Below are 27,974 nucleotides of genomic sequence, written 5' to 3'. Positions count from 1 at the left end.
AAGAAAATGGTCTGTGATTCTCAAGTCACGAACATTGTCGTTGCCATAAAATAGCCAATAATATGTTGCTGATATGGCACAAAACACCAACAAACATTGGTAGAATTCAGATTGTAGGCCTGTTGGGAGCATCAGTTAAAGTGCAGTATTTTAGAATGCTGGGGGTAAACAAACGTGGGCTATTTGGCAAAAGTTTGTACTTGTTATCATGTTTTACTACAACCCAAGTCAATATCACACCAGAGTCCAAAAAGTTCCAGGTCATGTCTATCATTCAGAGATTAGTTTGCTGACTCTGGAAAACAGAGAGAGTTATAGGGGTTGTAGGTCACATTCCGTTTGAAAGTGGGGGTAGGAAAAGATTACATAGGGTTTGCTCTCTAGAGGAGGCAAGGGGTGGCTCCTGTTACACATCTATCTTTCCACAGGTTATTCTGTAAAGGTGACCACAGTGGGAGGCCACAGCCCCCTTCTCCTACTTTTGTTTTTTTTTTTTTTTCTTTATATAGCACTAGCACCATATAGAGAACTCGCATTTAACCATATGGACTTAGCCCTGTGTCGTGTATAAATGTTGCAGTGGCTGCTTACTTATGGTTAATCTTAGCAGAAGCATTTTGTTGGGTTAAATCTTGGTTGTCTTTAGAAAGTGTGATTTTACCACTTGATTGCTTGTGTTTATAGAAGGAGCGTCAGTTCATGTGGCTTGTTTGCAGGTCAGACTAAACCCATGCAGGAGTTATTTGCCCTTCAAAGCCCATGTCTCTCTCTTGCCTCCTTCTACAAACATGGCTCAACAAAGCTTGATCTGTCTAAGGTGGCTTTTAAAGGTTAGGGGTTTTTGGGTTGGAAAGGTTCACCAGTCTATAAATGTTTTGCTCTGTGTGAGCTATTGCCAGGATATCTAAATTAAAAAACTGACTAAGGCTGTGGTTCTCAAACATTTTAGACCATGTAAAAACTACAGTCAACCTATAAAAAGGCAAAGTACCACCTTAAAGTCATCCACAGAACATATAAAAGCAAACTAGGGGTGAACAATATGGATGAAAAAATGTCTAATAATGCTGTTGGATAGTCTGAATAAATGAATAAATGAATGCTATTCCCCTGTCTCCAATAAAACCAGGCACCACCTATTCTTCTTAAGGCATATTGATATGTAATTCTTATCTTTTTTGCCTGCAAGAATCTCAACTAGCATTAACAGGGTTTCCACATGTCTTACAACAGCTGAAAAATTTCAGCTTATGTTTTGAACTCAAGAAAACACCTGTAACACAATACAGTTGCTAAAATTGTCTATAAACATTAACAAAGTCCTGTGAAATAAAAAATTGAGCTATTAAGCCACTCAATAACTTGTTAATAAATAATTGTATTTCTTATTTTCTCCTCAATTTACAAGGCCAATTACACAACCCACTCAATATGACTCCCCCTATCACTAGTGATGCCCCAACACCAGGAGGTTGAAGACTAGCACATGCCTCCTCTGATACATGTGAATCAGCCACCGCCTCTTTTTGAACTGCTGCTGATGCAGCATTGCCGAGTAGCATCACAGCGCACTCTCAGGAAAGTGTAGCGACTCAGTTCCAAGGCATCCACAGACACCTTTTGCTGATCGACATCATCCTTTAGAGTTGTGGGGAGAGCACCATTTACCTAACCAGAGAGAGCAGGGGTCAAATGTACTCTCTCAAGGCTCCGATAGCCGATAGCAAGCTGCATGAACAGGATTCGAACCGGTGATCTCCTGAACATGGAGGCGTGGCTTAGCCTGCTGGACCACTCAAAGCCCCCAAATGGAATTTTTTATCCATTATTATATGTTTTTGACATTATATAAGTTCATAGTGTCACAGGCTGAGACCAAAATAAACCTTTTTGAGCACTATTGAATATGTCAGCCGACATTTATTTTTTTTGTATTTTAGCAGGTTGAAGAGGAATGGGCAACCCAGTCATCGTACAGCGTGGGGCTGGAGACAGAAAGGGCTGCACTAGAAGAGCAGCTTGAGCAAAATACCCAGTACGAAAATGAACTCGAACAGGTAGAGTTCACATTTAAAATGTGCTTTTCTGGCATTAGGCATTGTGTTACACAGGCTGATAAATGTTTTAAAATTAAGTATTCACAGCACAGTAGCTCTTTCTAGTGTAGAATAGGGTTTTTGCCCAGGCAAGTTTGCAAGCTCCAGTCTGCTAAACAGAGAGCAGTTGTTTCCCTTTACCCTGAACTGCCTGAGTGTTTATCCTACAACTTGTCCAGCAGGTTCTGTTTGAGAAAGTCTGTCGATGCTAATTCTACACTTAGTGTGTTGAATAACCTTCATACCGTGCATTTTTTGGGGGGAAATGTAGTTTTTTTATGATTGTGATTTATGATTCCTGTGTGTCTGAATGGGCTGGATTGAATCAATTAATCAAGGAGTTAAAAACATTAGAAACATCTACTTATTGATACCATGGCATCATAGTACCATAGATAATTATTAGTAAGTTGGTGTATTGGTTTTAAATCTTACACTTCCTCCTAATTCACTTTTTGGCAACAAGTTATGTGGTAATGGTGGTGTAGTTAGTACATTACCATGAGATAATGTACTAACTACAAAGATAAGACAAGGGACAACATTTATATTTAGAAATGGTCTAAATAATTCGCTTTCTACAGTTTCCATTGGTACTGTTCCATTCAGGCCATATCCGCAAGCTTTTGGAAAACATGCTAAATACAAGTGAAATGAATGCATGAAGGCTGCATCCATATTTATTTTTCATGGTTAGCATAAATTAGCATTTAGACTTCCTGCTTAGGGCGTTAGGCCTGAATTCCTGTAAAGCTGTCTGAACTGTTTATTTGCATGAATAACTGACATGTGCCTAAATTGTGTTGCACAGACTGTGAAAATTGTAGAGGAGGAGAAAGAAGTAGAGGAAGAGGTGGTAGACGAGTTACCCCCTGTCCCTGACCATTCAGAGCCCCATCCTAATCCAGACCCACAACAGCTCACCCAGAAACAGCCCCACACATCAACACAATCGACACTGCCAGCCCAGACCCAGGCGGAGTCTGAACTCCCCCAGCCCACGGCCACCCAGGACCAGGTTATTGCTGTTACTGCTCCTCCTCCTGAGGAATCCCATGGAGTGCTGGAGGTGGACCCCAACACAGAAGCCCTCTTCGCTGCTGACCCCACGAACTCCCCAGAACCAGCATCTCCCACCTCACTCACGTCACCTGAAACCCCCTCCAGGTGAGTACAGCCAACCCAGAAGAGGTATGAGTGTGGCACCTGGGATTATTACTCAATTAATGTGTGAATTATTTGATATTTGATATTGAATTATTTGCTGACTTGCCTGCTGATGGATGGATGTTTTTTTTCCACAAATGTAGTCTTCATGGAATCACCTATTTCATTCATATTTAGCTCGATTTCTTATTCTTTTTTTTTTTTTCATTCATTTTGTGTTGCTCATTTACTCTTTCCATATTTGTCCGGTATCATTGAAACTGAGTGAAACCACACCATGTTTCCAGTCTCTCTGGATTTCTCAATGGACTTTCAGCCACATTCCAGTCTGAGAAAGGATTTCAGCTTGGCACTTTGTTTCTTTGTGGCTTATGTTCTCCCTGGACTTCAGGAGTGACTATGTCTTATGAAATGTGTCGTTGGGTTAGCCAGGGCCAGAGATTTGAATTCCTGTGCTGGCACTATGATCAACTAGTAGACCTACTCCAGTGAAACCTGTCCAGCCAAGGCCAGAGCATTTATCTGCAGTACTCAACCTGTGCTGCAGCGATACCTACACACCAAATATCCCGTCTCCTCTCTCTGCCTATCTCTCTCTCTGCATCTCTCTCTATCTCTTCCCTCTCTCCTGGTAAATGGCCTATGATTTTATTCCCTCAGTACACTAGAGGTTGCCAGTGCTGGTGTCCCACTAAAGAACTCTAGTGCCAGTCAGTGTGAGGTGGGCTCCGTGGCCCTCTCCAGCCAGCTCCTTGCCTCTGACGCCACACTCAGCAGGTGAGTACTGAGGATCTGCCGGCTCACTGCCAGCTAACCAGCTCATTGCTTCGTAACAACCAGGTCGTCACAGGTTGACTTGGTTATCAGGTTGCAGGAAAGTACTGGAAAATACATGTCTCAGCTTGCTCTTCCCAACTATTCTTGTCATTAGGTCATTCATCATTTTTTATTCATTTATTTTTTTTTTTGTTCTTGTATGTGTTTTGTCATTACAAAAACATATTGTCTCATCAATTAAAGCCTATTTGTTTGTTAACGACTCATCTCTCGCTCTCTTGCTCTCCCAATCCTAATCACAACCCCTACTCCTCCACTCCCTGGCTGTCCCTCTCTGCAGTGAGGTCGTGGAACCAGTGGAGAATCTCGAGATGGAGACCAATTCTGACCCGGCTGCCTCTTCAGACTCCGCCGAGTCGAACCTCACAGAGCCGGAGCAGAGAGCAAACGCCTCACATCCTTCAGAGGACCAGTCGGTAAATAATTTAAAATTAGCTATTCATATTTGTTTAATGTGGTTTTTCGTGGTTGCTTAATTTTTGAAATTGTAGAATTCCCTGAGCTGTGAGATTTTACTGCAGATCAGTTAAAGAATCTCTGAAGCTTTTAACCTCTCTGTCCTCCTTTCACTACTTCATTGTACAATGAGTGAGAAGGTCTGGGTGTCTCAGATTACGCAAGTGATAGTCCCTTGGAGGGCACACCCAGTCAACAAGTGTGCGCACACACACACACACTGCACAAGGTGTGAATGGGCATGAAAGTAAGGCCCAAACTCAACCTGTAAACTATAATAAGATAGACTGACGAGAATAACGAGGGAAAAAAAAAACAATGTGAAAATGTGCGAAAAGACTGAAAGAGACATTTGGGAGATTGTTGAATAAGAGAAGGTTTCAAAAGGATTCAGCAGTAGTAAGTTGTACAAGTTGTTTAAAAGCGTCCAATTTTGGAAGTGAATTTACATACATCCGAATATGATCAATACATTTTGTCTGTGCTGATGAAACCCATGCGAGCTAGTTACTGCATTTCCTCTCCATGTGTGTGTGTGTGCGCATGCTATTATAATAGGATTTAAGAGTTGCATTCTTCAGACTGGAAACTCTGAGCGCTCTTTCATAAAGTGCTTATGTAACACTCTCACTCACACCTCCTTGAGCATCGAGCCTCAGTGCAAATTAATATCAGGCTTTTTTTAGTGGATGGGGTGGCAGCAGGCGGGCTGTGTGAAATTTAGCAGGGGTAAGAATGTCAGAACTTTGTTAGTACACATCATCCTTTTGTGTTTCGGAATGTGTGAACTTTCAGCGATGTTAAATATAGCTTCCACAGATTTCTTTCCTGAGTGGTCTGTGTGTTTTTTTTTTTTTTTTTTTTAAACAGGGGGTTGATCATGAGGTAGGCACTTACCCACGTGTACCTGGTAAAGAGGACATCCCTACCTTTGATGAGTGGAAGAAGAAAGTGATGGAAGTGGAGGAGAAGAAAAGTGAGTGAATGCTCGACCAAAACCTTTTACACACACTTACCCATTCAGCCAAATCACAGACAGACGAAGCATATATATTATTATATATATTATTATTATTATTATATATTATTAATGTAATCACCTCTGTACCATGCCACCTGTCAGTGGGGTGTGTGAGAATCTGAGTGACTTTGATAGGTACCAGACTGATAGCTAGACGACTGGGTCAGAACATCTCCAAAACTTTAAGTTAGTCTTGTGGCATGTGGTAGTGGTCAATATCTACTGAAAGAGCTTTAGAAAAGAACATCTAGTGAACTGGAGACAGCGTCGTGGTCATTAAAGGTTTGGTGAACATGCCTTGATGCTAGATAACTAAAGACACCTTCAGAGATTTTGTGGAATCCATGCGTCAACAAGTCTTATAGTTACATGGAACAAAGAGGATGAACAATATTAGACTGATTAATTTTATGTTATTGTTGTGTTTGATGATTAATTGTTGTGTACATATACACATGCATTTATATGCATATATATGTATACTGTTTATTAGGGGTGACCTGCAATAGTCGCTGATTCGACTATTTGATTCGGAGCGCCTCTATTCGACAGTTAACCTCATAGTCGAATGTACTATTCTGACTGCATGGGGGTGCCCAAGGCTGCTAAGCATTAGTTGTTATAGGAAATGTCTTTGTTTTTGTAATATATTGCCTTTTATCAAATAAAATCGTCCTAATTTCTGTTTTTTTTTTTTTTTTTTTTTTTTAATTACGTGTGCGCATTAACAATAGGCTTCTTAGACATTAATATATCACCCCCTTCTGTTGCACAATCCAAATGAGCGGAGCTGAACACGCTACAGGGCCGTCAGCGTCTGCCGGTGTATTTGCTTTAAGAAGCTCTCCTTTCTCTCTAATGCGCAAAGAGAAGAGGCGTATTCAGCGGTAGCAGAATTAGCCAAGAGTCTCACTGACAGGTCATCCCTAAAGAAAAGTGACATTGTGGTGGATGCTGTGCCGACTGTGCCCAGACATAAAGACACAGTGATGGCTATGCTGCTGGCCAGTGATGAGGATGAGGAGGACCAGGCGGAGGATGAAAACAGTGAGATGAAGGCTTATACAAAAGACTTTGATCAATAAAATACTAAAAATATTTAAAATGAACAAAAAATAATCAATATAAAATAAAAACTCATTTAAAACACAATCAAAGGCTATCTAATAGTGCGCAGAATAATATCAGTTTCAGGTAGTTTCAGTTTCAAATAACTGAAACAGCTCCCCAAAACCTCAACCTATCCTTTATATTTGACAATATTTGATTAACTTTACAGGTCCTCACTCATCTTAATTTATTTTACTAAACTGAGTTTTATATTATTAAAGTCTCGCGCTGAATTCAGCTCCGCGCTGAGGAAGAGAGAGAGAGAGAGAGAGCGCAGCGCGGCACGGCGCATTTTGCCTGATTTCTCTTGATTAAACACAATAAATATGTGAATTTAATACGTTTTAATACCATGTATTTTAATTCACTTGATAGGACCTTATTTATTAAAACGTTTTTTTTTTTTTTTATCGCAATGCCACGCGCGCTTTCCTTGTGACTGACGCTAAACTGTTTGATCCAGCTGTTATATTATATTATGTTATATTAATACCATTTTAACGTTTTTCATTTCTATGTTTTGAAATTCGTTATTATATTTTTGTCAACATTTTGGGTTTATTTTCGTTTGTTATTTTTCTAATAATAATAGAAATTACATAATTTATTTTCTTTTGTAATTTTTTTTGTATACTTTTTTTGCACAGTGCCTGTGTAACGAAGTTAGCCAACACATTTCCCAACTGATGTTTTATTTTTTTCCTGAAGAGAACGGGGATCCCGTTTACGGTGCTCTAGGAAAAAAATGATTTGACTATTAGTCGACTAAAGGGAAAATCTGACGAATCAGATTCGACTATAAAAATCCTTAGTTGAAGACACCTCTACTGTTTATATATACATATTATTTCACGCTTACAGATTTCGTTTTTTTTTTTTTTCTTTTTTTTGTCATATTTCAGATTTTTACAAAGACTTAAATATCAGACAAATTTAACCTGAGTAAATATAAAAACACCTTTTTAAATGATTATTTCATTTATTAAGGGAAAAAAAAAACTATCCAAACCAATCTAGCCCTATTTAAAAGTGTTTGCCCCCCCCCCATCAATTAGCTGTGATTAATCACACTTTTTGGAAAGCTGAGTTCAGTTTCATTAACTACAACCATAATTACTGTCAAAAATTAATGAAATAGAACCTGTCTGACAACATGAAGCAGCAAAAAGACCTCAAAAAGCAACATGTCATGCCCCAATCTGAAGAAATTCAAAAATATATGAGAAAACAAAGTCATTGATCATCTATCAGTCTGGAAAAGGTTAAAGTTATTTCTGAGGCTTTATGACTCCACAGTGAGGGCTATCATTCACAAATAGAGAAAACATGGAACACTGGTGAACCTCCCAGAAGTGACCGGCCGACCAAAAGATTACCAAAAAGACATGCAAAACTCATCCAGGAGGTCACAAAAGAACCAAGAACTACATTTAAGGAACTACAGGCCTTACTTGCCTCAGTTAAGGTCAGTGTTAATGATTCAATAATAAGAAAGAGACTGGGTGGAAATTATATCAATGGGTAAAGTTTAAAGGCAAAAACACTGCTGATCAAAAAGAAAACAAAGGCCTATTTCACTTTTACTAAAACCATTTTAATGATCACCAGAACTTTGAGTAAATAGTGTGTGTCCCGTTTCATCTGACATAAAACTATTACGTAATTAAAAAAAATACATCATACTGTGATGACGTGTGCCTTTAGAGCACATGTGTACACGTGGGCACACATGCACATTTTCCCTTTGGGACAGCCATTAACACAGGATGCAGGGAAGCGGTAACTGAGCCGGTTAGTTACGTCAGGACACTACTCCGGCTACTGAGTTTGACAGAGAAAAACACACTGGTGTATTCTTCTCAGTCTTTCCTTCTATATTTCTCTCCTTTATCACTATCTGGTTATCTCTCCTTTCTTAAACCTGCATTGATGCTCTTTCCTTTTGTCTCTCATCCCTTCATCTCTCTTGTTCCCCTGTGTCTTTGCTTGCGCTGCAGTTTGAGACTGTCGGCTCTCTTGTAGGAAGTGGAGCGTAAACAGTGAATGTTGCATAACCACATATATACACGCTCTCCTACTCTCACACACATACAGAGCTCACAGTAATGGACTAGTCCAGTCCACTGAAGCAGAGAAGAGCAGTCTACTGCACAGCTGTAGTTAATCCCTTACAAATTACTTCCATAGGGATTGTACATGTGTGTTAACTAGGGGTGGGCATTATGTCTCTAAATTATTATCACAATATTTCAGGGTATATTTCATTACTATGTTCTTTCTTTATAAAATAAGTGTTAAAAAAAAAAAAAGTAACAAAATAATCTAACAACAAAAATCTACTATAAAACTAAAGTGCTGTATATTTAGTCCTGCATATAAACTGCAAACAAACAATTAAAAGTAAATACAGTATATAGTAAATAGTAAAACAAGCTTACTAAATAGCTACAGACTACGATATGTTTTTTTTTTATCGTGTCAGATTTTTTGGTGATATTATTGCAAACAAAACGATATAGCACGCACCTAATGTTGGCTGCATATGATAATATTGTAACAGGATATTAGCCAAACAAGCGTCATTATTAATATCTTGGTCATTAAGTAGTTCAGTGCTGTACATGGTACATTACTGACTGCCTAAAAAGCTAAATGTATACATTTCATTCGATTGTTATGTGCTATTACCAGTATATTTTACTCTAGGAACCATATTAAGCCATTCTACTTGGTAAAAGTTTCTGTTTCTATATATTATTTTACAGACAAATGCAAAATGTAATACCTTTATGATTTCATTTGACGTATATCTTATTTGGGTAGATACTGAAGCAGAGTGTGGGATCAAGTCCACGCTGTATTCCCAAGCAATCTGTTATCTATTCAAGCTTTTGGTCAAGAATTAACCAGAAATTATTTAACACTGCTATTCTTTTAACTTATGCACTGCAAAATGGCCAACAAGCTACAGGTGGTATGGTTCAGATGTTGCAACAGTTTTTTTTTTTTTTTTTAAGAAAATTTTAATATTTAAATATTTAATGTATTTACAACTCTATTTTTCTTTCAAACTATAAAAAAAAAAAACAAATAAAAGCTATAGGTCACAGATAACTTGTGATCTTGATAATAACATCATAACAGCTATAATGACCTGTGGCATGAGAAATTGAGGTTATTCGTGATAACACACTTCCTCTGGGTTTTATTGCTTATTTATGACTTTCAGGATGTTGCTACAGCCTCTTCAATGCCAGGCTTGTTATTTAACAACTGCTGTGACACTAATATTTACAAAAATACCCCTTTGCAGCTATATTATCAATATCATTTAAATAAACTTTTTTTAATTGGATTAACATGTTTTGTGTTACAGGTCAGTCTCTACACACCTTATCAAATGGCAGTCCACACCCAGTCAAGAAGGTCCAGAAGAACTTTAAGAACAAGAATAACTATGCCTCTGTGGAGTGTGGGGCTAAAATCCTCTCAGCCAACAGTGAGGCCAAGGTATGTGGAACACATGTACGGTATTTGATGTTTTAAGAGTTCTCGCTCGCATCTCTTTGTGAATGCTGCAGGACTTCACTCACTTCTGGTTATGTAATTGTTGTTCTTGTTTTCTCAACTTGAAGCTGTGAAGCTTTGAAGCCTTTTAATAGCAAATTGAATTTAATTTTCCTTTTTTGACGTTCTCTTAGAGAGGACCTAGAATAAACCATGTAATTGTGCATGATTATGATCATGCATACCAAGTTAAACAAAGCAAAAGCAAGGGTTTTTGATGCTGTCTGACTTGTGTATAAAGGAAGGGGTTCTTTAATGAAAGCACTATGAAAAACTGTGAGAACCGTTTAAACATTCAAAGTTAGTAGATCTTACTATTATATTAATATACACCCTTTTAAAAATGTCTCTACAGAGCATCTATCATTAAGAAACAATATATGAGTTAATAAGTGTGTTGCCTTTTATTTTCAGAGCACTTCTGCCATCTTAATGGAGAACATGGATCTGTACATGCTGAACCCCTGTAGTAATAAGATCTGGTGAGTGATGGATGTTAAGCCTCAGCACTATATGGGAATGGAGCCTCTATAGCTAGTTTATCTAATGCACTTGCACAAGAATAATAGCATTTGAAGTTAATTTACAAAAATGTACTCATTAATACTCATGAATATGATCACAACACACAAGAAAGAGGCATCGTGATTGGTATACCTGTGTGCAATGTCAGTATTGAAAAAGATTAGTGTTGCAATAATGATTGACACACAATATGCTGTGCAGCCCTGCTACAGAGAGAATTAAGTCAAGTCAAGTCAAGTAGTTTTATTGTCAATACTGCATATGTACAGGACATACAGAGAATTGAAATGACGTTACTCTCCTTAATGACTAGTTGTAACCTTAGTGCAATAAATTCAGGTTTGTTATGGGCTCCTTCACATGTGCTACTCCCCCATCCCCTCCCCCACTCTCTCTGTTTTCTGTTTTTTCTTTCTTTCTCTTTTTTTCTCTATTTTTTCACATATTCATATGCATACGAGTGTACAGCCAGTGAAATTTTACAATAAGGGTCCAAAAGGCAGAGTGGGTTTTTTTAGATAAGGTTTGTGTGAGTGGCCTTGTAAAAGTTGTTGTTTTCTCATTTTTACCCCTTCCCTCTTTCTTTTCTTCTTCTCTGCAATTTAGGTTTGTCATTGAGCTGTGTGAGCCAATCCAGGTGAAGCAGCTGGACATTGCGAACTTTGAGCTCTTCTCCTCTACGCCTAAAGACTTCCTGGTGTCAATCAGTGACCGGTATGCCATCATTATTTAGGCCCCTATGACATCTGAGTAATTTTTAGGTTTTAAATATTGCTGAATATTGCTTTAAATATTATTATTATTTGATCTAAATTTATCACATTTATTTTTAAAATACTTAAAACTGTACATTTCAGTTGAATTTTAGTTGAGGAGCAAATACATGAACGAATAACTGGCACAGTTAAAATCTCCCTGTAATGAACATTAATAATACATTACATTTAATAATGTTAATAAATAAAGTTAATAAATTACATTAATAGATGAAATATGTTGCTCTGTAATACTAAAATATACCAGCACCACTTAAAATGCTTAGCAATGAAATCCAAATATTAACAGAATTTAGATATGTGACCATATTTTGATAGTCCAAATAAATTAAAATAGTCCAAATACAATTGAAAAAAGTATGTTTTATTATTTGTCAATACAATCATTCATTTAGTATAGTATACATCTTTTCATTTATATTATCTGCTCTGGAACTTTTATTATGAAGTCCAAAATGGCTGAATAAATCCACATGTGCTGCTATGATAGTTATAATGATATAATCATTATAGTTTATGATGGTCATAGATATTGTGAGTATTGTCATATATTTATGCCATGGTATGGAGTCATTTTTTTGTATAGGACTGTAATGACACCTACATTTTAATTTACCTCACTGTGTTGTAATAACAAAACCCATACCAAAACAGGTTACAATGATGCTTGTTAATGCTCAGTATCTACCTCATATCAGTTGGGTGGGCAATTTAGCAATATATTTTCATTTCTGTGCTAAATTACTTCAAAGTATACCTGTGTAAATAAACTGAGTGTATCCTCAACACCTACAACAAATACTGATGGACTGCAAATACATTGAAGAAAAGCCTAATTATATAAAATATAAATAAGATTAAACTAGATCTTGTTGTTATCTGTCCTCTGAACTGTTATTCATTTTCTAGATTTATTGATTATTTTTCCTCTTTAATTATTGCCTTTGTTTATTATTTTGTAATTGTTCAGCTGTGTTTAAAAACACTTATGTTTTCTCCATTATAAATTTTCAAATATTTAAATAACATTACAGTTAGTTTACAAACCACAGCAATGAAAGGTATTGTTACATATAATAAGAATATCTTTAGATTAATTTATAGCTCTATAAATCGGCTAGTCGAGTTGCTTGCTCTGTTCAAATCGCTCACACTCATAACCATTGTTCCCAGATATCCCACCAATAAATGGATTAAACTCGGAACGTTTCATGCCCGGGATGAACGCACAGTGCAGAGCTTTCCTTTGGATGAACAGCTGTACGCCAAATATGTGAAGGTAAGCCTCATAATGCAGTTTTAAATATAAAATATGATTTTGGTATTTGAAACCCTGTCTGCTTTCCAACCAGCCTAGTTTGTGTGCTACTTTCCAAGTGACTGAATGGAATTTAAAGAAAAGGATGCTGTGAACAGGGGAGTCTCTTGGGACATGCTGTTGTCTCGCCCTTCCCTGAGGACGTTGGCATGATTCTGTGGTTCGCTCTGGCCGAGTGCTAAAAAGCTGTTTTGTAACAAGATGTCAGATACATTCATAGTGACTGCAGTGACCTTTCTGTGCAAAGTAGGTTGTGATGTAGAAGGGCAGGGTTCCCGCGGGTCCTTAAAAAGTCTTAAAATGTCTTAAATTAAAATCTGGATAATTAAGGTCTTAAATTTACTGTAAATTTGCTGTAGGTATTAAATCTTCACATGGTGCTTTTAATGCTGGTGGGAAAGCACATATTAACATTGGAGGCGAGTTATCAGGGAGATAAGAGCTCGCTAACATAAGCTGCGAGCTAGCTAACATTACTAGGTAGAGAACTAAGGTTAGCGTAGAGCTAGTTAACATTAGCAGCAGCTAGCTAATGTTAACGGGGTGAGAGCTAAGGTTAGCGGAGTTGCTTTAGCAGCAAGCTCGCTAGCATACTAATATAAGCAGCAAGTTAGCTATGTTACCGGGGAGAGATCTAGAGTTAACCAAGAGCAGGTTACCATTATTGTCGAGCTAGCTAACATGCTAACGTTCTGCATCTAAATGGAACAACAACAAAAAAAAATGCTAACAAATGTTTAACGCAAGTTTTCATTTCCAATACAATGATTTATTTTCTGTGAACAAATTATGATTATGAATTATGACTACATTTTTGGGCTTTAAATTATATTTAGTGAGGTCTTAAAAAGTTCTTAAAAAGCATTAAATTTGACTTTTAAAGTTGAGCAAGAACCCTGAAGAGGTTGGGTTTGCGTTTAAAGAATTGAATATTTGCTTCATTCCGTCCTGGAGCATGGGCAGGGAAAAAGTCTCATTTCACAACTATTCTTCTTGTCTCCCTGTTAGTTTTCTTCCCAATATGTTTTCATTGCCTATTTTAACTACTTAGGGTGTCCGCTATCACACAATTTCACCAGCACTGTGAGCGTCAAAGTGAGCTTTCTCTAAGACATGTTAACAGTCTAGATGTCACTGAACAGCTTTACATGCAGGGAGGAGAACATAAACTCTTAATTTCTGTTTACACTGCTAACAGACACCACACACTAAGTTAGGCCCAATCCCAATTTACCCCTTGGACCTACCACTTAGCCCTACCCCTCTGTTTTGCTCCTGCACATCTAGGGGTAGTGTGTTCTGATTCTTGTTAGGCTGGAGGGGTAGTGTGAAGTGTTGGGTCTACATGGCTCCATGAGATTTTCCAAAAGCACACTCAAAACGGAGGGTTATGGCAAGATGGTGGTACAAGCGACCAAAGAACCTCACAAATGTAATTCTTTTCCTTTTTTTAAATTACAACGAGCTTTTTATTACTTCATTACATTTTTTTTATTCATGACAAGCATAATTCAATTGCTAGTAGTTCATCTCATTAGCTAGCTAGCAAGCTAACTTTCTTGTTTCACCTTAAATTGTTCAACAGGCTGCAGAGGCTGCATTATTTAAGGTTGAATGAAAAAATAAAATTAAATGAAAGCTCATTTTAGCTCCCCATCACAGAGGAATTAATCAGTGGACAGTAATAATCAAATGCTGCACCACTTGCCCCCTTTCTGAAGACATATGATGCTGTACAATTAACTAGTAAAGCAGCAGCTATGTTGCTGAAGTTAAGTGCTCCACTGCTAAAGCTATATCTGTATTGTGTTCTTGAAGGGTTGTCCCAATTCTTAGGGGGAGAATTTCACCCCTTACACAAGGGTACACTAGAGTACACAAGAGTACACAAGAGATTTGGCCTTTGTGATGCTACTAACTGGAAGAGTGTAGTGAGGCTAGTTGTGCTCGATTATGTTGTGTATCAATTAATTGTGTGCTTGTGTGTGTATGGCTCCACATGATTGGGAACACACTCAGTGTTCTGAGAAGAAAAGAGAACAAAATCTGCATATTTTCTGACTTTTTTTTTCTCCCTCTCTCTCTTTTTCCTGTTATGTGTCATGACATTGCTTGGGGGCTTTCTCTGCTCTTCTTTTTTTGTCTTCGCAAATTGAAAATGACTGTGTGCTTTGTCTTTGACCTAAAGGCTTTCCGTCCCACGTTTGATTCATATTTAAAAATAAATAAATAAATAAATAAATTCAGAGATTTTATTTTTGTGGTTACGGTCTAAAGCTAAGCTAAGGACTGCTGCCTTTCCATTAAAGAAGATCTTTTTCCTAAATGTGTTGGTTGTTAGCCTAGCATCTCTAATTCATCAAGATAAAAAGAACAAATTGAACACCAAGTACACCTGATCTCATTAACTCTATAGTGATAAATGTAAGTCCATAGATTTTTTCCACTGAACCAAACTAGGAACCAAACCTATTGAGATTTCCAACTTCCCTTTAATTAACTGTGTGGTCTTTGAGCTTGTGCCTTCATGCACTTCTCTTCTTACACAATATGACTGGGTTACATAATCTCTGTCTCTCTGCTTTGCCTTTCGTTTCTCACGCAGGTAATATTGCTCTGGTCTGAGCTGAGCTCATATTCTTGTGTGAATATTACTGCTGATAAAGAATAAATGTGAATGACCAGAGATGAAACGCTTGACTTGCTTGTGGCCTGAATAAAGTCTTAGACTTTTTATCACTGATTTTCTTTTTCTTGTTTTTTCTTTCTTTCTCTCTCCTGTCTTTCTCTTGCATCAGATGTTCATCAAGTACATAAAGGTTAGCATCTCCTCTTGTAGATGTTGTGAATGCACAGTAATGGGAGGGGGGGGGGCTTTGGTGGCAGGGCCAAAGTAGACTAATGCATGTCACTGACACTTTTCTTAGACACGCACTTGTTTGTTTGTTTGTTTGTTTGTTTTGTTTTTTCAGAATTGTAGAAAAATTCACGCTTTGCAGATACGTTACACTGTTTTTTTTTCACCTGTGATGGGGAATTTTTGATGTACAAAATGTGTTCCCTTTTTTCTAACAGTTTTGTCTGTTTTTGTGTTTTTCTTCTTGTAGATTGAGCTGCTCTCGCATTTTGGATCCGAACATTTCTGCCCTCTTAGTCTGATTAGGTGAGCCCTTTCTTTTCATTGTTTTCGGCCATTGGGTTATGTTTCTTACTTCTGTAAGTTCCAAAACAAAGTTCATTATGAACTTTTTCAAAACTTCCATATCGTCGCTGTCCTATGAAAAACACTTATCTCCATTTTTATCGATTTTTAGTTTACTACATAATTTGAACAGACAAACTGTCCCTTACACTGTGCCAAAATTTCTTGATGAACGGACCAATAGAAACTCTTCAAAATGACCTGAAATAAACTTTTTTTACATTGACTTCCATTGAAATTGAAGAAGGTTTTTTTCCCTCTCCTGTAAAGTTGCTGTTTTGGAGATAAGTGCTTTTCATTGGACAGCGATGATATGCACATGGTTGACATGGGAATTACGCTGATTGTGATGTCAGAAAAAATTACACATTTTAAATTAAAATGTACCCATACTGTCAACAGAACTTTAGCTCCTCTCATTCTTTCTTAAGATTTTGAGGAGTGGTTGGTCCCGGCTGCTTTTTGAGTGAGTTACAATACAGGACAGTAATTTTAAGAAGAGATGTATTTTAAAATATTTATATAATATGTTATATTTATATTATATTATTTTATATTATATTATTATAGTAAAATATAAATTTTATTTCTAAATTATTTTTACCCCATTTTCTCCCCAATTTACAAGGCCAATTACCCAACCCTTTCGTTAGAACTCCCCCTATCACTAGTGATGCCCCAACACCAGGAGGGGGAAGACTAGCACATGCCTCTTTTGATACATGTGAAGTCAGTCACGGCCTCTTTTCCAACTGCTGCTGATGCAGCATTGCCGAGTAGCATCACAGAGCACACTGAGGAAAGCGCAGCGACTCGTTTCTAATACATCAGCTCACAGATGCCTTGTGCTGATCGGCATCACCCTTTGGAGTGATGTGGGGAAAGAGTGCCATCTACCCACCCACAAAGAGCAAGGCAAATTGTGCTCTCTCATGGCTCCGGCAGCTGATGGCAAGCTACATGAGTGGCATTCGAACTGACAATCTCCTGATCATAGTGGCATCGCTTAGCCCGCTTAGGACCACTCAGAGCCCAAAGAAAAGATAATTTAATACATTTTATTTTTAATGATATGGGCTTTCATTGGAATATTTGTTTCTTTTTTCATGTTCAAAACCTCCCCTGGTACATTTGTATTACATTGTTTAAAAATGGTAAAGAACTGAGTTGAGTTTTTGCTGTAAGTGTTGGTTTGTGCAGTTTGCCTTGGCAAAAGAGATACTGTGGTTAGAGGCCTATGAGGGGGCCAAACCTGCTGCATACACACACTTCTCTCTATCAAGCAATTCCTTTACATACTGAGGGAGCGCAGCCATGGAAAACAGCCAAGAAAAAGAGTTAGAAAGTCAATATAGGAGAAAAATATGTGCAGCCTATTTTTAATATTTGAAAAAATACAGACTGTTTTAAAACATTACTTTCTGCATATATGTGATCTAAAAGCTTGCAAAAGCTTCCGTTATTTTCATTGAGCAACACAATCTATCTTTATTTATAAATAATATATACTTAATTAAACTAATAACGTAAAGGAGTCATTGAAGTTCAGTGTTTCTACAAGGATGTGGTTCTCAGGTGTGAGCTTAGCAGATCATCATTCTTTTGTTTTTCTTAGTGTGTGCCACAAAGGAGATTTCTGAGGATTTTTAAGTAAAGAGAGCAGTAAAAAGCTACAGAACAATTTTCCTAATCATGTAGCCTTCTTCTGTGAAGCACATGATCTAGAAATGTAGAAAATTAAACACCACTGTTGTTCTCCCAAGGAATGTTCATCAAGCAAAAATCACTCTAAATCGATCATGAAAAATCATATGGGAGCTCACAAAGAATGCAAGGCTTAGAACAAAGTAGAAAATAAGCCTTTTTGGTTAAAATGAAAGATGTTCTGTCTGGAAGAAATCAAAGACTGCATTCCAACATAAGAAACTCCTCCCAAATGTTAAGCATGGGGGTGGCAGCATCATGTTTTGGGACTGCTTACAATTATTGATTGATCCATTTTCTACCAGAAAATACTGAAGTATCTGTCTGTGAGATAAAGCTTTACCACAACAGCCCTAAGCACACAAAAAATCTAGTGTTCTATAAATTTGTTTACTTTGATGTCATTTGTTTTTACACATAAATAATTGTATGCAATTTACATAATTGGCTAAAACACAGTACTGTAAGTACTAAACAATTAGCCTCTAGAAGTAATAGCCCTTAAGATGCTAATTGAGCTTCCTCTCTCACTTAGGCTTCTTACTGATCTTTAATTTTTTTTGGCCAGGGGTTATTGTGGTGCAGCAGTTCGAACTCTGTAGGTCTTTGAGATAAGATAAGTTCTGAGGCACTGCTGGTTTTTATCAGAATGTAGCTATGTGTTGTTATGGTTAACTTTTGTTTGTGTAAGATAATGGATGGAACACTCTGTAATTTACTTGTATGTATTATTTACCTTTTTTCACACCCTCTTGCTCGGTTTTAAATGCCTGCACTATGTGTCCCTATCTGTCTCTGTCTGTGTTGTTTCTTCACTCTTATCCCCTAACCTTTCTCACTATCTAATGAGTTTTTGTCCTATCTGGTTCTTAGGGTGTTTGGCACTAGTATGGTGGAGGAGTACGATGAGATATCTGACTCTCAGTATCCCTCAGAAAGGGTCGAATACCTGGACGAGGACTATGGTATGATGAAATTATTGTTGTTTTGTTGTGTGCACGCATGTGTATTTGTGTTTGTCTGCTTTTAACTACAGTGCACCAGTGAGCTGGAACTCACTAAAGGAAACTCTAAAACTCAGCTCGCTGGTGTCACTAAATAATTTTAACCACCTTCAGACAGCGTAACTCTTTTACTTGTGTTTTTTGTTTTATAATTTTATTCAATTCATAGTTTCATTTATTTTAATCTTCTGTTTTATTTTTTTATTTTATTCTCATCATTTACTTTTTTATGATCTACTTCATTATTAGTCCTCTTTCTTTATTTGTGTTTATTTTATTATTCTAATTATTTTTCTCTTTATTTAGATTTTAATGCTTTACATTTTAGACTGTCCATTTAATTTTGAATTATTTAATTTTCTCTTAATTAAAACTTCTATTGTTTGCTTGTTCTTCTAATGCTTTTACCATTTCATTTTTATTGTTTTGTTTATGAAGTTCCTTCTTTTAACTTACCTGATTAAATTAAAAGTAGACATAGATCCTATTGTATGTACTGAAGCTGTTCTCTTAACTCCAGAACTCCATTTCTTAGATTACCCACCGGGCTACCTTCCATCTGAAGACAAACCATCAAAGAACCTGCTGGGTTCTGCCACAAGTATGTACCATTCTGTTTTCAGATTTTTTAAAATCACTGTTCTGTATTATATGCCAGTGTATTCCCGGGGTATTATGTGCTGTATTATACACTCACCGACCCACTGCTTTGGGGAATGTGTTTAGTCTCTTAACTGTGGCTTGAGATGTCTTCCAGTGCAATATTTACAAGTATAACTGATCTGTTTGGTTCTCTGGATTTGAGCTCACACTCTTGGTATCTTGGAAGACCACAGTAGGAAACCTGTGTATAAATAATGAGAACGTTAGATGTTCGGATGTTGGATTCTTTCTAAAGACTCTGGTGAATAGCCTTTGTTGCTCCTCAGATTATGTGTTGGATTGGTTTACATGACCGTGTTTTAAACAGTAGCTATATAAGGCCTGAAGGGTAGGTGAGGGGATTTTTCAGGTATACACCCAGTCTAGCTTTATTCGCAGCTGGGATTTTTACAAGCACATTATTATGTCAGGCATCCAGGAATGCTATGTGCCCCCAGCTGCCTCTTTTTGAACCCGTCCACCGGTTTGCCTTGAATTTTTCAGTGGATCTGTATTCCCTGCTGCATTCATTTCCTGATGACGCAAAAAGCTGCATGCAGCAGTGTGAACACACACAGGCGCACACATTACTATTTCCATGTGTGCTGGGGGCGTTTCTGTGTTGGCAGGAGGACAGCTGAATCCTATTGGCTTGAACACAGACCCCCATGTTGAGTTAACTAGTAGCAGAAATTGTGCATATGCACACACACACACACACACGTTCCTGTGGGGCCAAAGCACGCCCCTGGTTTGGCTCTTCCTGTGGGGCTTGTAAGGAAAAGTGTCTATAATGAACCATGTGGGTAGAGTTTGTTAGTTTCTGTGCTGTTTCAGTGTGCCTTTTACCAATAAGATTTCAGTTTCATATTCATGTTATACAAAACTGATTTTAATTATTTCCTCTTCTTGCTTCTGCTTATCAGATGCCATCCTCACCATGGTCAACAACATTGCTGCTAATGTCCTAGGTGGGAAGCCAGAACTTGAAGATGGAGCTCAGATGGAAGGTACAGGGTTTTGCTTTCATATCGACCTCTAATGTATTGATGAGACCGATTCTAAATATCTGCTGGGTTAATATATAATGCTGGATTGGATACCGAATATTGGAACATTAATTCAATCATCTCCTATAACAACTCAAGCCTGAAAAATTGCACATACACAGACTGTGTAAAGAAATTTTAGCTATGTATTTCTGAGATATTTCTGTTTGTTTTTTTTTTTTTTTTTTTTTTTACACAATGTAGTATTATTAGGATTGTCGATGTTTAGAGTTTTAATTTGGAATCAGTAATTATTTTTTAATGCAATTTATTATGCCACCAATTTTGACCCAAACATTTGCCATAATCTGCCTGAAAAGGTCTTGGCACTTCCAACAGGAAAACAGTGCAGTTTATGTAGGGTACGAAATACGAACATCAGGATGTGCTTGTATCTGACTGATACAAAAGCTCAGCGGAGTTTATCTGACAGGAGCTCTTCTGGATCAGCACTCATAGTTCAGGGTCTCCTGAACTGGCTTCTTCAGAACAAGTGCCATTATTCGCAATTAATTACAGAATAACTTTGTGATTAATTTAAAAAAAATAAGCGATTGACAACACTAAGTATTATGTAGCCACTTTTATTAACTCTTTCATGCATACATTCTGCAATCTATATGGTCCACGTATGGAAAGCTGCAAAGACAGACAATATTGGAGTCTTTTTTCTTTTTCTCTATAGAAATGTTCACTGCAATGATAACAAAAACAAACAAATGTTAAAAATGTCAAGTTTATCACCTTTTAAAGCTTAGTTGTTGCCATGAAACCAGTACTGACAAATATTTAGTATTCAGTATTGATATTATCAGTATTATAATCTAAACCCAGTGGTCTATAAGTTGGCCTGTACTTCAGTTCTGCACTGTAATACCTTACATAAACGTCACCTAGACCCCTGTAGTGCACCCTCGCTGATAAAATCTTCCCTGTCATTCAGGTCTGTGGTTTTCCCTGTGCCTGTAAAGAAAGCTCTGCTGTGCAGACTCTCTGTCTCTCTCCTGTTTTCTTTCTCTCACTCACAGCTGTGTGTGACTGGTGGGGGTCGTTGCTTTGCCAACTATGCTGTAGCTCAGCGGACTGGCAGTTAAATGTGTGTGTAAGAAGTGGTGGAACCTTCCAGAATGAAGCTCTCTCATGTTAAGCATAGGGAAGTGCAAAGAGAGTGTGTTTTTAAAGTGTTTTTTTTTTAAGAGACTGAAGGCTCATCTGAATTCTGTTTAAAGAGTTGTGTTGCTGAGATCAATGTTAGTACTTTATTAAAGCTGTAGAATCTCTAGAGAGTATTCACAAACCCTAAATGATTTGTAAGGACAGATTTGTAATCAATTCCTTGAATGTTGGATATTACAACTTTATTGTTATTGTTGTTATTGTAACTATTAATCTATACTATAGCAGTGGAGGGTATTGGTGTAGGTGTGACACACAAGGATGGTGGGTTTAATCCTCCTGTATCTGAGGTGTTTCTCCATGTGTCTGGAAGGTGGGTTGATACAGAGATACAGAAGATACAGAAAACTCACAAAAAAATATATTGTTGGTGAAATGTAGGTTAATTCCGTCTGAGATGCAAGTGTTGGATAACCTGTGATGGACTAACATTTGTCCAGGAGGTATTCCTGCCTTATACCCATTGATTCCATATACGCTTCAGACCCACTACAACCAAAAAGAAAAGTTAAATCGTTCAATGGATTCCACCAAACACTGCAAAAAATCCATTGGCAAATATATATATATATATATATATATATATATATATATATATATATATATATATATATATATATATATATATATATATATTTTTTTTTTTTTTTTTTTTTTTTTAAATGAGAGATATTTGCTTATATTGAGCAAAAAGTATTGCCAGTGGGGGTAAGCAAATTCTTCGTCAGATCTATGATCTCACAATCCTTGAAAGCTTGAAAAAAAAAAATCCCTGAATTTTATCTTAAATTTGAGCACATGTATCAGAATCGGTGACATTTTGTACTATTTTGAGTTAAAATTACTTAAAATAAGGGGCAAATTCTTATATGTGCCTGTTTTAAAGATAATTATTTACTAAAATAAGCAACATAATCTTACACTAAAATTAGATGATTTCACATTCTAAGAGTAAAAGGGTTTCCACTATTGTAACAGGTCAAAGAACCCTGTTCAATACTATATAGAACACACAATCCTTTTTGCTACACGTCTAGGCGTTGTTTTAGTGTTTACAATCTATATATTTTGCTTCGTGATTAATACACACAGTGCCATGTTAACAGGTTGTCCACAAAAGTTAGGGTTAGTGCTTCGCTGATTTTGTGTTAAACAGGTTTTGAGTCGACATTTGCTTGTATAAGAGTTGACCTTTCCGAATCCAAAGCTTCTCTCCCCATCACTCAGAAAAGCTTTTCGTTGGCAGACATTTTGATATAACTGGCAGAACATGACCCATGAATTATTGGCTCCTTACCATCAACTGGCCTTGAGTGACCTGGAGGTTTGCTGGCAGTGCTGTTTGTAACTCCTGAAGCTCAACAAATTCAGCTCTAATATCTCACTTGTTGTCTATCCCTTTTGACAATTTTGACTTGTTTTTTTTAATGGTTGTGTACTGATGTCTTTAGTCTGCATGGTAGTAGCATGTCATCTGTGCTGGACACTCAAAACAACCGTCATTTTATGATTGTCAAAATTTTATTGTGAATGATGCCCTGCAAATGGTCCAGAATGATTGGAATACAATAATTTTACATTGCATATATTGTTTTCCATTATCTTCTTTTCTTTTCAAGTAAGGCTAGAGATATACCTGCTGTTAATTGTAACAAGTTCATGTTCAGGTGTCTGCTGCCTGGTGTATCCTATGTTTGTTCAGTTGTTATATTATAGCGCAATGCGTATATTATAGGGTTGAGCAGGCACTCAAAATGGAGGAAAGCTGCTGGAAGAACTGCTACCCACATCTGAATGAAGCCTCTAGTGTAGTGATGTCAAAAATCTTTACATTGGGCTGGTGCGGCTGCTGTATTCCAGCCAAACAAATGCACATCTAATCAGTTGTTTTGATGTAAACAAGTGGAATTAGGTGAGCTGCTGGTTGTTTTGAATGACAGCTTGCAGCCACACTGGCTTTCTGCATACAATTTTGATTCCCCTCCTTTAGTAGAATCCTCCGTTAATATGCACACATCTTAAGTCTAAAGTTGCCTTTTTGTTTAATTTACTATTTCTGGGTCTAAATCCAGCTTCAAACTGCAAAAAAACACTGATAATAGTTTATTAACTTACTGGCAATAGCAGTTATTATTCTCCTTACTGTGATATATTTCTTACATAATCATTCTGCCGCTAAAGACTGGATCACACTCCAAAATACATTAAAATAGAGACATTGATTCCAATTGCTGAGTTTAAAAAACACATCAGGAATATTTTTACTGATGCTTGCAACTGTTTTGCTATTCATTGAGTGTTTTATCTGTTTTTTTTTTTTCGTTCTCTCTCTGTCTTGTTTTCCCTCTTATCCTTGTCTGTTTTTGATGTACCTTTACCTCAGGTAGCTTCTGCTACTTGTCAGGCTGTTATTGTAAATAAAAATATGTTCTTAATGACTCACCTGGTTAAATTAAAGGTCTGGAAATCCAGCATATTTGAACTGTATCAGTTAAGCAGCTAATCAGCCACTCTATCACAGTTACATACAGGATTAAAAGCAAGCAGTCAGAGAAACACTATAAATGTTTTGTTGGGTTTCTCACCAGTCTGATCATATTTGTATACTAATAAGTCTGATGCAACAGAAGGGCAGAAACAAATCTGATCACAGCAGAGTTATGAAATGGTTTTATACCTCCCGGACTGCAGAAAAACGTTGTGACTGTGTGAGTGAGTGAGTTTTGGCTAGTAGAATGTGCGTTTCTTGATAAACAATGAAAGTCTTTGTGTGAGAGAGACTCGAGGGGGGTGCAGGAGTGTGGCTAAACTGTGGGTAGAGCCTCTGACGCATGTGCTTTCTCCCTCTTTTCGATCTGCCCTTCTTCTTAGTGTACTGCTGCAGGCTACCTTTTCCCTGATTTTATTACTTTATGCCTCTTTTTGTAAAACTGGCCTCTTTTCTCATCTGGATAATTAGATAATTATGATCATCATGTTTGTCTTCTTGTAGGGAACATGTCTTCAGGGGCGGAAAATGACACAGAAGTGTCAACAGAGACCATACAGTCACCAACACCCACCCCCATGGAGGAAGAAGTAAAGTACGTTTTACACACACACACACACACACACACAGACTCCACTCATCGCAGTGTTCAGTCCTTCCCAGTGCTTGCTCTCAGTGTTCAGCTTCCAGGTGTACTCTATTTCCAGTTCAGACTGGTTTGTACTGTTTGCTCACATTCCAAGTCAACCCATTAGCCACATGTCCACAAGCAAAAGTCAAACTTCCTACTGCTTTATATGTAAACTGTCAAAAGTTTGGGGACAAAATCTATGTGAAAAAGAAAGTGCTGTTTTTTGCTTACCTTTAGGCCAAAAGAGTTTGGTAAAATCTGATTTATTCCAAGGGAGGCATTCTGAGCATTGGTGGTCATTGTAGCTAGGGTAGGGTTGAACAAAATCTTGCAATAAAATCTGCAATATAACATTGAAAGACAGCTACCTATCTGTAGAACAGTGTAACATTTTGGAAATGCAGATGTTCCATTAATTAAAAATATGACACATCCGTTTTTAGGTTAAATCTAGTATATTTTTAAACATTGCTTTATGTATAGAGAAAATCAAGGTGTTATCAAATAAAATAAGTCTACATGTCTTGAGAAACACTTTGCATAGTATTAATCCAGTCATTTTAAAATGATATTACTTGATGAATTGGACAAAAAGGCAGGTTTGGTTGTATATGGACCAGAATTTACCAGACTAGTATAAAATAAGAAAATCTAAGTATTATCTATTCATTATCCTTTCATTCATCCATGGCTTGCAGCTAACAATGTTTTAGCTGCATCCTTTTATTTAAAGTGTCCTTGACTTTAACAGGCTAGTCTTTTTAGGGCTTTTGTAACTTGCAGGGTATCTAAAGTATTTCTCTTTGTGTTCCCAGGCTGCCCACACCAGAACTGGACCCCACTCTGGTGAAAGAAGACCCCGAATCTGCTCCTGAGTCTCCCTCTGAGGAGAGCCGCATCGTCATCCTCATGGAAGACGAAGAGGAGGAGCCGACCCCACCCACCGTGACCCTGCTGGAGGAAGAGGAGCGGGAGGAGGAGGAGAGACGGCACGCGGAGGATGCTTGGGAGAAAGAGAACTTCTTTTACTGCGGCCATCTTAAAACCCTGTCCTGCCTGGCCAGACTTCAGGAGCACCTACATCTGTACTGCTCGGCTGCTTTAGCTCTCCAGCGTCTGCGCCGGGAGAGGAACACGCGTGCCAGTACACACACTCAAACACACACATCCCTCCCAACCCCCACTCCCACTGAAGCTTCCTCGCCACCTTCTGAGACACTTACGGAAGCAGAGTGGCCCACTCAAGCCCCTCAGGATGAGATAGCCCCAACTGATACAGTTCCTGTTCCCCCTCATGCCACAGGGTCTTTGGAGCCTAGCGTGGATTTGTCCCCTGACACAATCTTGCTGGAGCCCAGCCGTACCTTGCCCATCCCCCCTCACAGCTTCTCTGACACCGCCCTTTCCAGTCCCACCCCTACCCAGGACATCATGGAGACACCTCCCCTTACAGGCGAACCCCAGGACTCCAGACCTCAATACCCGGAGCTCGTCCCAGAAAGCAGCAGCAGCAGCGTCGTCTTCAACCCCAGCTCCACCACCTCCATGCTCACTCCGACGTCTGACCTCCTCAGCCCTGAGACAGACAGAGGAGTAGAACTCCCTGTGCCAACCAAAGAACAGCCACTCCAGCCCCTCCCCACACACACACGACCCACTGAAATCCCACCTCCCACTGAACTCCCCACTTCCGGCTCTGAGGCTTCAGACCCCAACCAGTCGGCAGGGTCCGAGGACCTCCAACAAAAAACTGAGAGCTCCGACATCCTACCCATCACTCCTCAAGAGGAGGAGGTGGTGGACATCCTCCTCAGCATGCCGGCCATCCAGAATGGTGGACAGCGAACTGCCACAGACTTTTATGCTGAGCCTCAGAACTTGTCCGAGTTGAGTCAAGGCAATGGTAATGGCAACCAGGTGCATGGCTCCAACCAAAAGGAGTCGGTGTTCATGAGGCTCAACAACAGAATCAAAGCCCTGGAGATGAACATGTCTCTGAGCAGCAGATACCTGGAGGAGCTCAGTCAAAGGTATCACACATGTCATGCGGGGAGGGGGGAACTGCCTTCATTACAACACAAAAAAATAAGCCATGCATAATATACCTTTATTACCCAAATATGAAGAGATTATAGAGATCATAGATTTGAACTTTTTTTCCAGATCAGTCTTGGTGGTGTACTGCAAAAAAGACTACAGAAATTGTGACCGTCCATGTGCTTATGTACCTTTATGTATGTCTCATTAGAAGAAGCTCAATGGGTTTTGAACATATTTATTTGTTTATACTGTTTATGACATTTATGTAGGCTGTTCTGTGCTGTGGCTTGCTCTTTATGCATTTCTTTTGATTGGCCTGTATTGTTGTCACTTAGGTACCGTAAGCAGATGGAGGAGATGCAGAAGGCCTTCAATAAGACCATCATTAAGCTGCAAAACACCTCCAGAATTGCAGAGGAGCAGGTAATTTGCTTTTCTTACGTATATATATTAGGCGTGTAACAGTACAGAAAATTCCGGGTTTGGTTCACAACTCGGTATAAACCCCACGGTTTGGTACGCTCACGGTATGTTTTCTGCACAGTTGGTGGAAAAATAAAGAGGCTGGGCATTCTCTATAGATTCACCTTTATTAACTTCATAATAACAATGTATCTTCATTATAACCATGTTTAGTTTTTTGGGATAGAATGTTGTAAAGGGACTCAAGCTCTTTTATTAAATGCTTGAAACCAGGATCATGAGAGGCTCCATCTTTTGGATTTTGTTGGAACAAACCTACAGTGAGCCTGATTGTGGCGCTTTATTAAAAACAATTAAGAACAAAGGAGACATTACTTTAACTGTTTAAACTACAAATATTTTTTCCTGAGCATATTACTGGAGATTAGTTCTTCCTACAGACTGCCTGTACCGTGTATTCTGCGTGCGTTTACGCGAACCGAACCGTGACTGCTTGTAAAGAATACATGTACCATTACACCCCTTATATATGCAAGCTTACTGATGATGTCTATTATCTAAGGTGTTTCAGAAATTATCAACAGCTGTCCAACCACAAATGTGTGTGTTTTCTTTCAGGATCAGAAACAAACAGATTCCATCCAAATCTTGCAGAGTCAGTTGGAGAACATGACCAGACTCGTGCTTAACCTGACTGCCACAGTTAACCAGTTACAGAATGAAGTAAGTACACACACTCAGG

The 27,974-nt window shown here is 38.1% G+C and overlaps 1 protein-coding gene across 8 annotated transcripts in view; it reads left to right on the top strand.

Annotated features, from left to right (window-relative positions):
* suco (SUN domain containing ossification factor) overlaps nucleotides 1-27,974 on the top strand; it is a 64,633-nt gene that overhangs the window by 27,865 nt on the left and 8,794 nt on the right. For 2 of the 8 annotated variants that reach the window (XM_049481478.1, XM_049481502.1), the window contains exons 3-20: nucleotides 1,941-2,057; nucleotides 2,908-3,263; nucleotides 3,924-4,040; nucleotides 4,381-4,516; nucleotides 5,427-5,532; nucleotides 10,064-10,197; nucleotides 10,669-10,736; nucleotides 11,386-11,493; nucleotides 12,729-12,834; nucleotides 15,672-15,692; nucleotides 15,981-16,036; nucleotides 18,653-18,744; nucleotides 19,304-19,384; nucleotides 20,352-20,435; nucleotides 24,643-24,733; nucleotides 25,585-26,799; nucleotides 27,145-27,232; nucleotides 27,851-27,955. In XM_049481478.1, the coding sequence (XP_049337435.1) occupies nucleotides 1,941-2,057; nucleotides 2,908-3,263; nucleotides 3,924-4,040; nucleotides 4,381-4,516; nucleotides 5,427-5,532; nucleotides 10,064-10,197; nucleotides 10,669-10,736; nucleotides 11,386-11,493; nucleotides 12,729-12,834; nucleotides 15,672-15,692; nucleotides 15,981-16,036; nucleotides 18,653-18,744; nucleotides 19,304-19,384; nucleotides 20,352-20,435; nucleotides 24,643-24,733; nucleotides 25,585-26,799; nucleotides 27,145-27,232; nucleotides 27,851-27,955 (3,081 nt within the window). The remainder of the gene's footprint in view (nucleotides 1-1,940; nucleotides 2,058-2,907; nucleotides 3,264-3,923; nucleotides 4,041-4,380; nucleotides 4,517-5,426; nucleotides 5,533-10,063; nucleotides 10,198-10,668; nucleotides 10,737-11,385; nucleotides 11,494-12,728; nucleotides 12,835-15,671; nucleotides 15,693-15,980; nucleotides 16,037-18,652; nucleotides 18,745-19,303; nucleotides 19,385-20,351; nucleotides 20,436-24,642; nucleotides 24,734-25,584; nucleotides 26,800-27,144; nucleotides 27,233-27,850; nucleotides 27,956-27,974) is intronic. The other 6 variants (XM_049481503.1, XM_049481481.1, XM_007239526.4 and 3 more) reach the window with 6 other exon arrangements.

The sequence above is a fragment of the Astyanax mexicanus genome, chromosome 1, assembly GCF_023375975.1.
Source record: "Astyanax mexicanus isolate ESR-SI-001 chromosome 1, AstMex3_surface, whole genome shotgun sequence".
NCBI lineage: Eukaryota > Metazoa > Chordata > Actinopteri > Characiformes > Acestrorhamphidae > Astyanax > Astyanax mexicanus.
The sequence above is the reverse complement of the archived record's forward strand: the minus strand, read 5'-3'. Positions and strand labels throughout refer to the sequence as shown.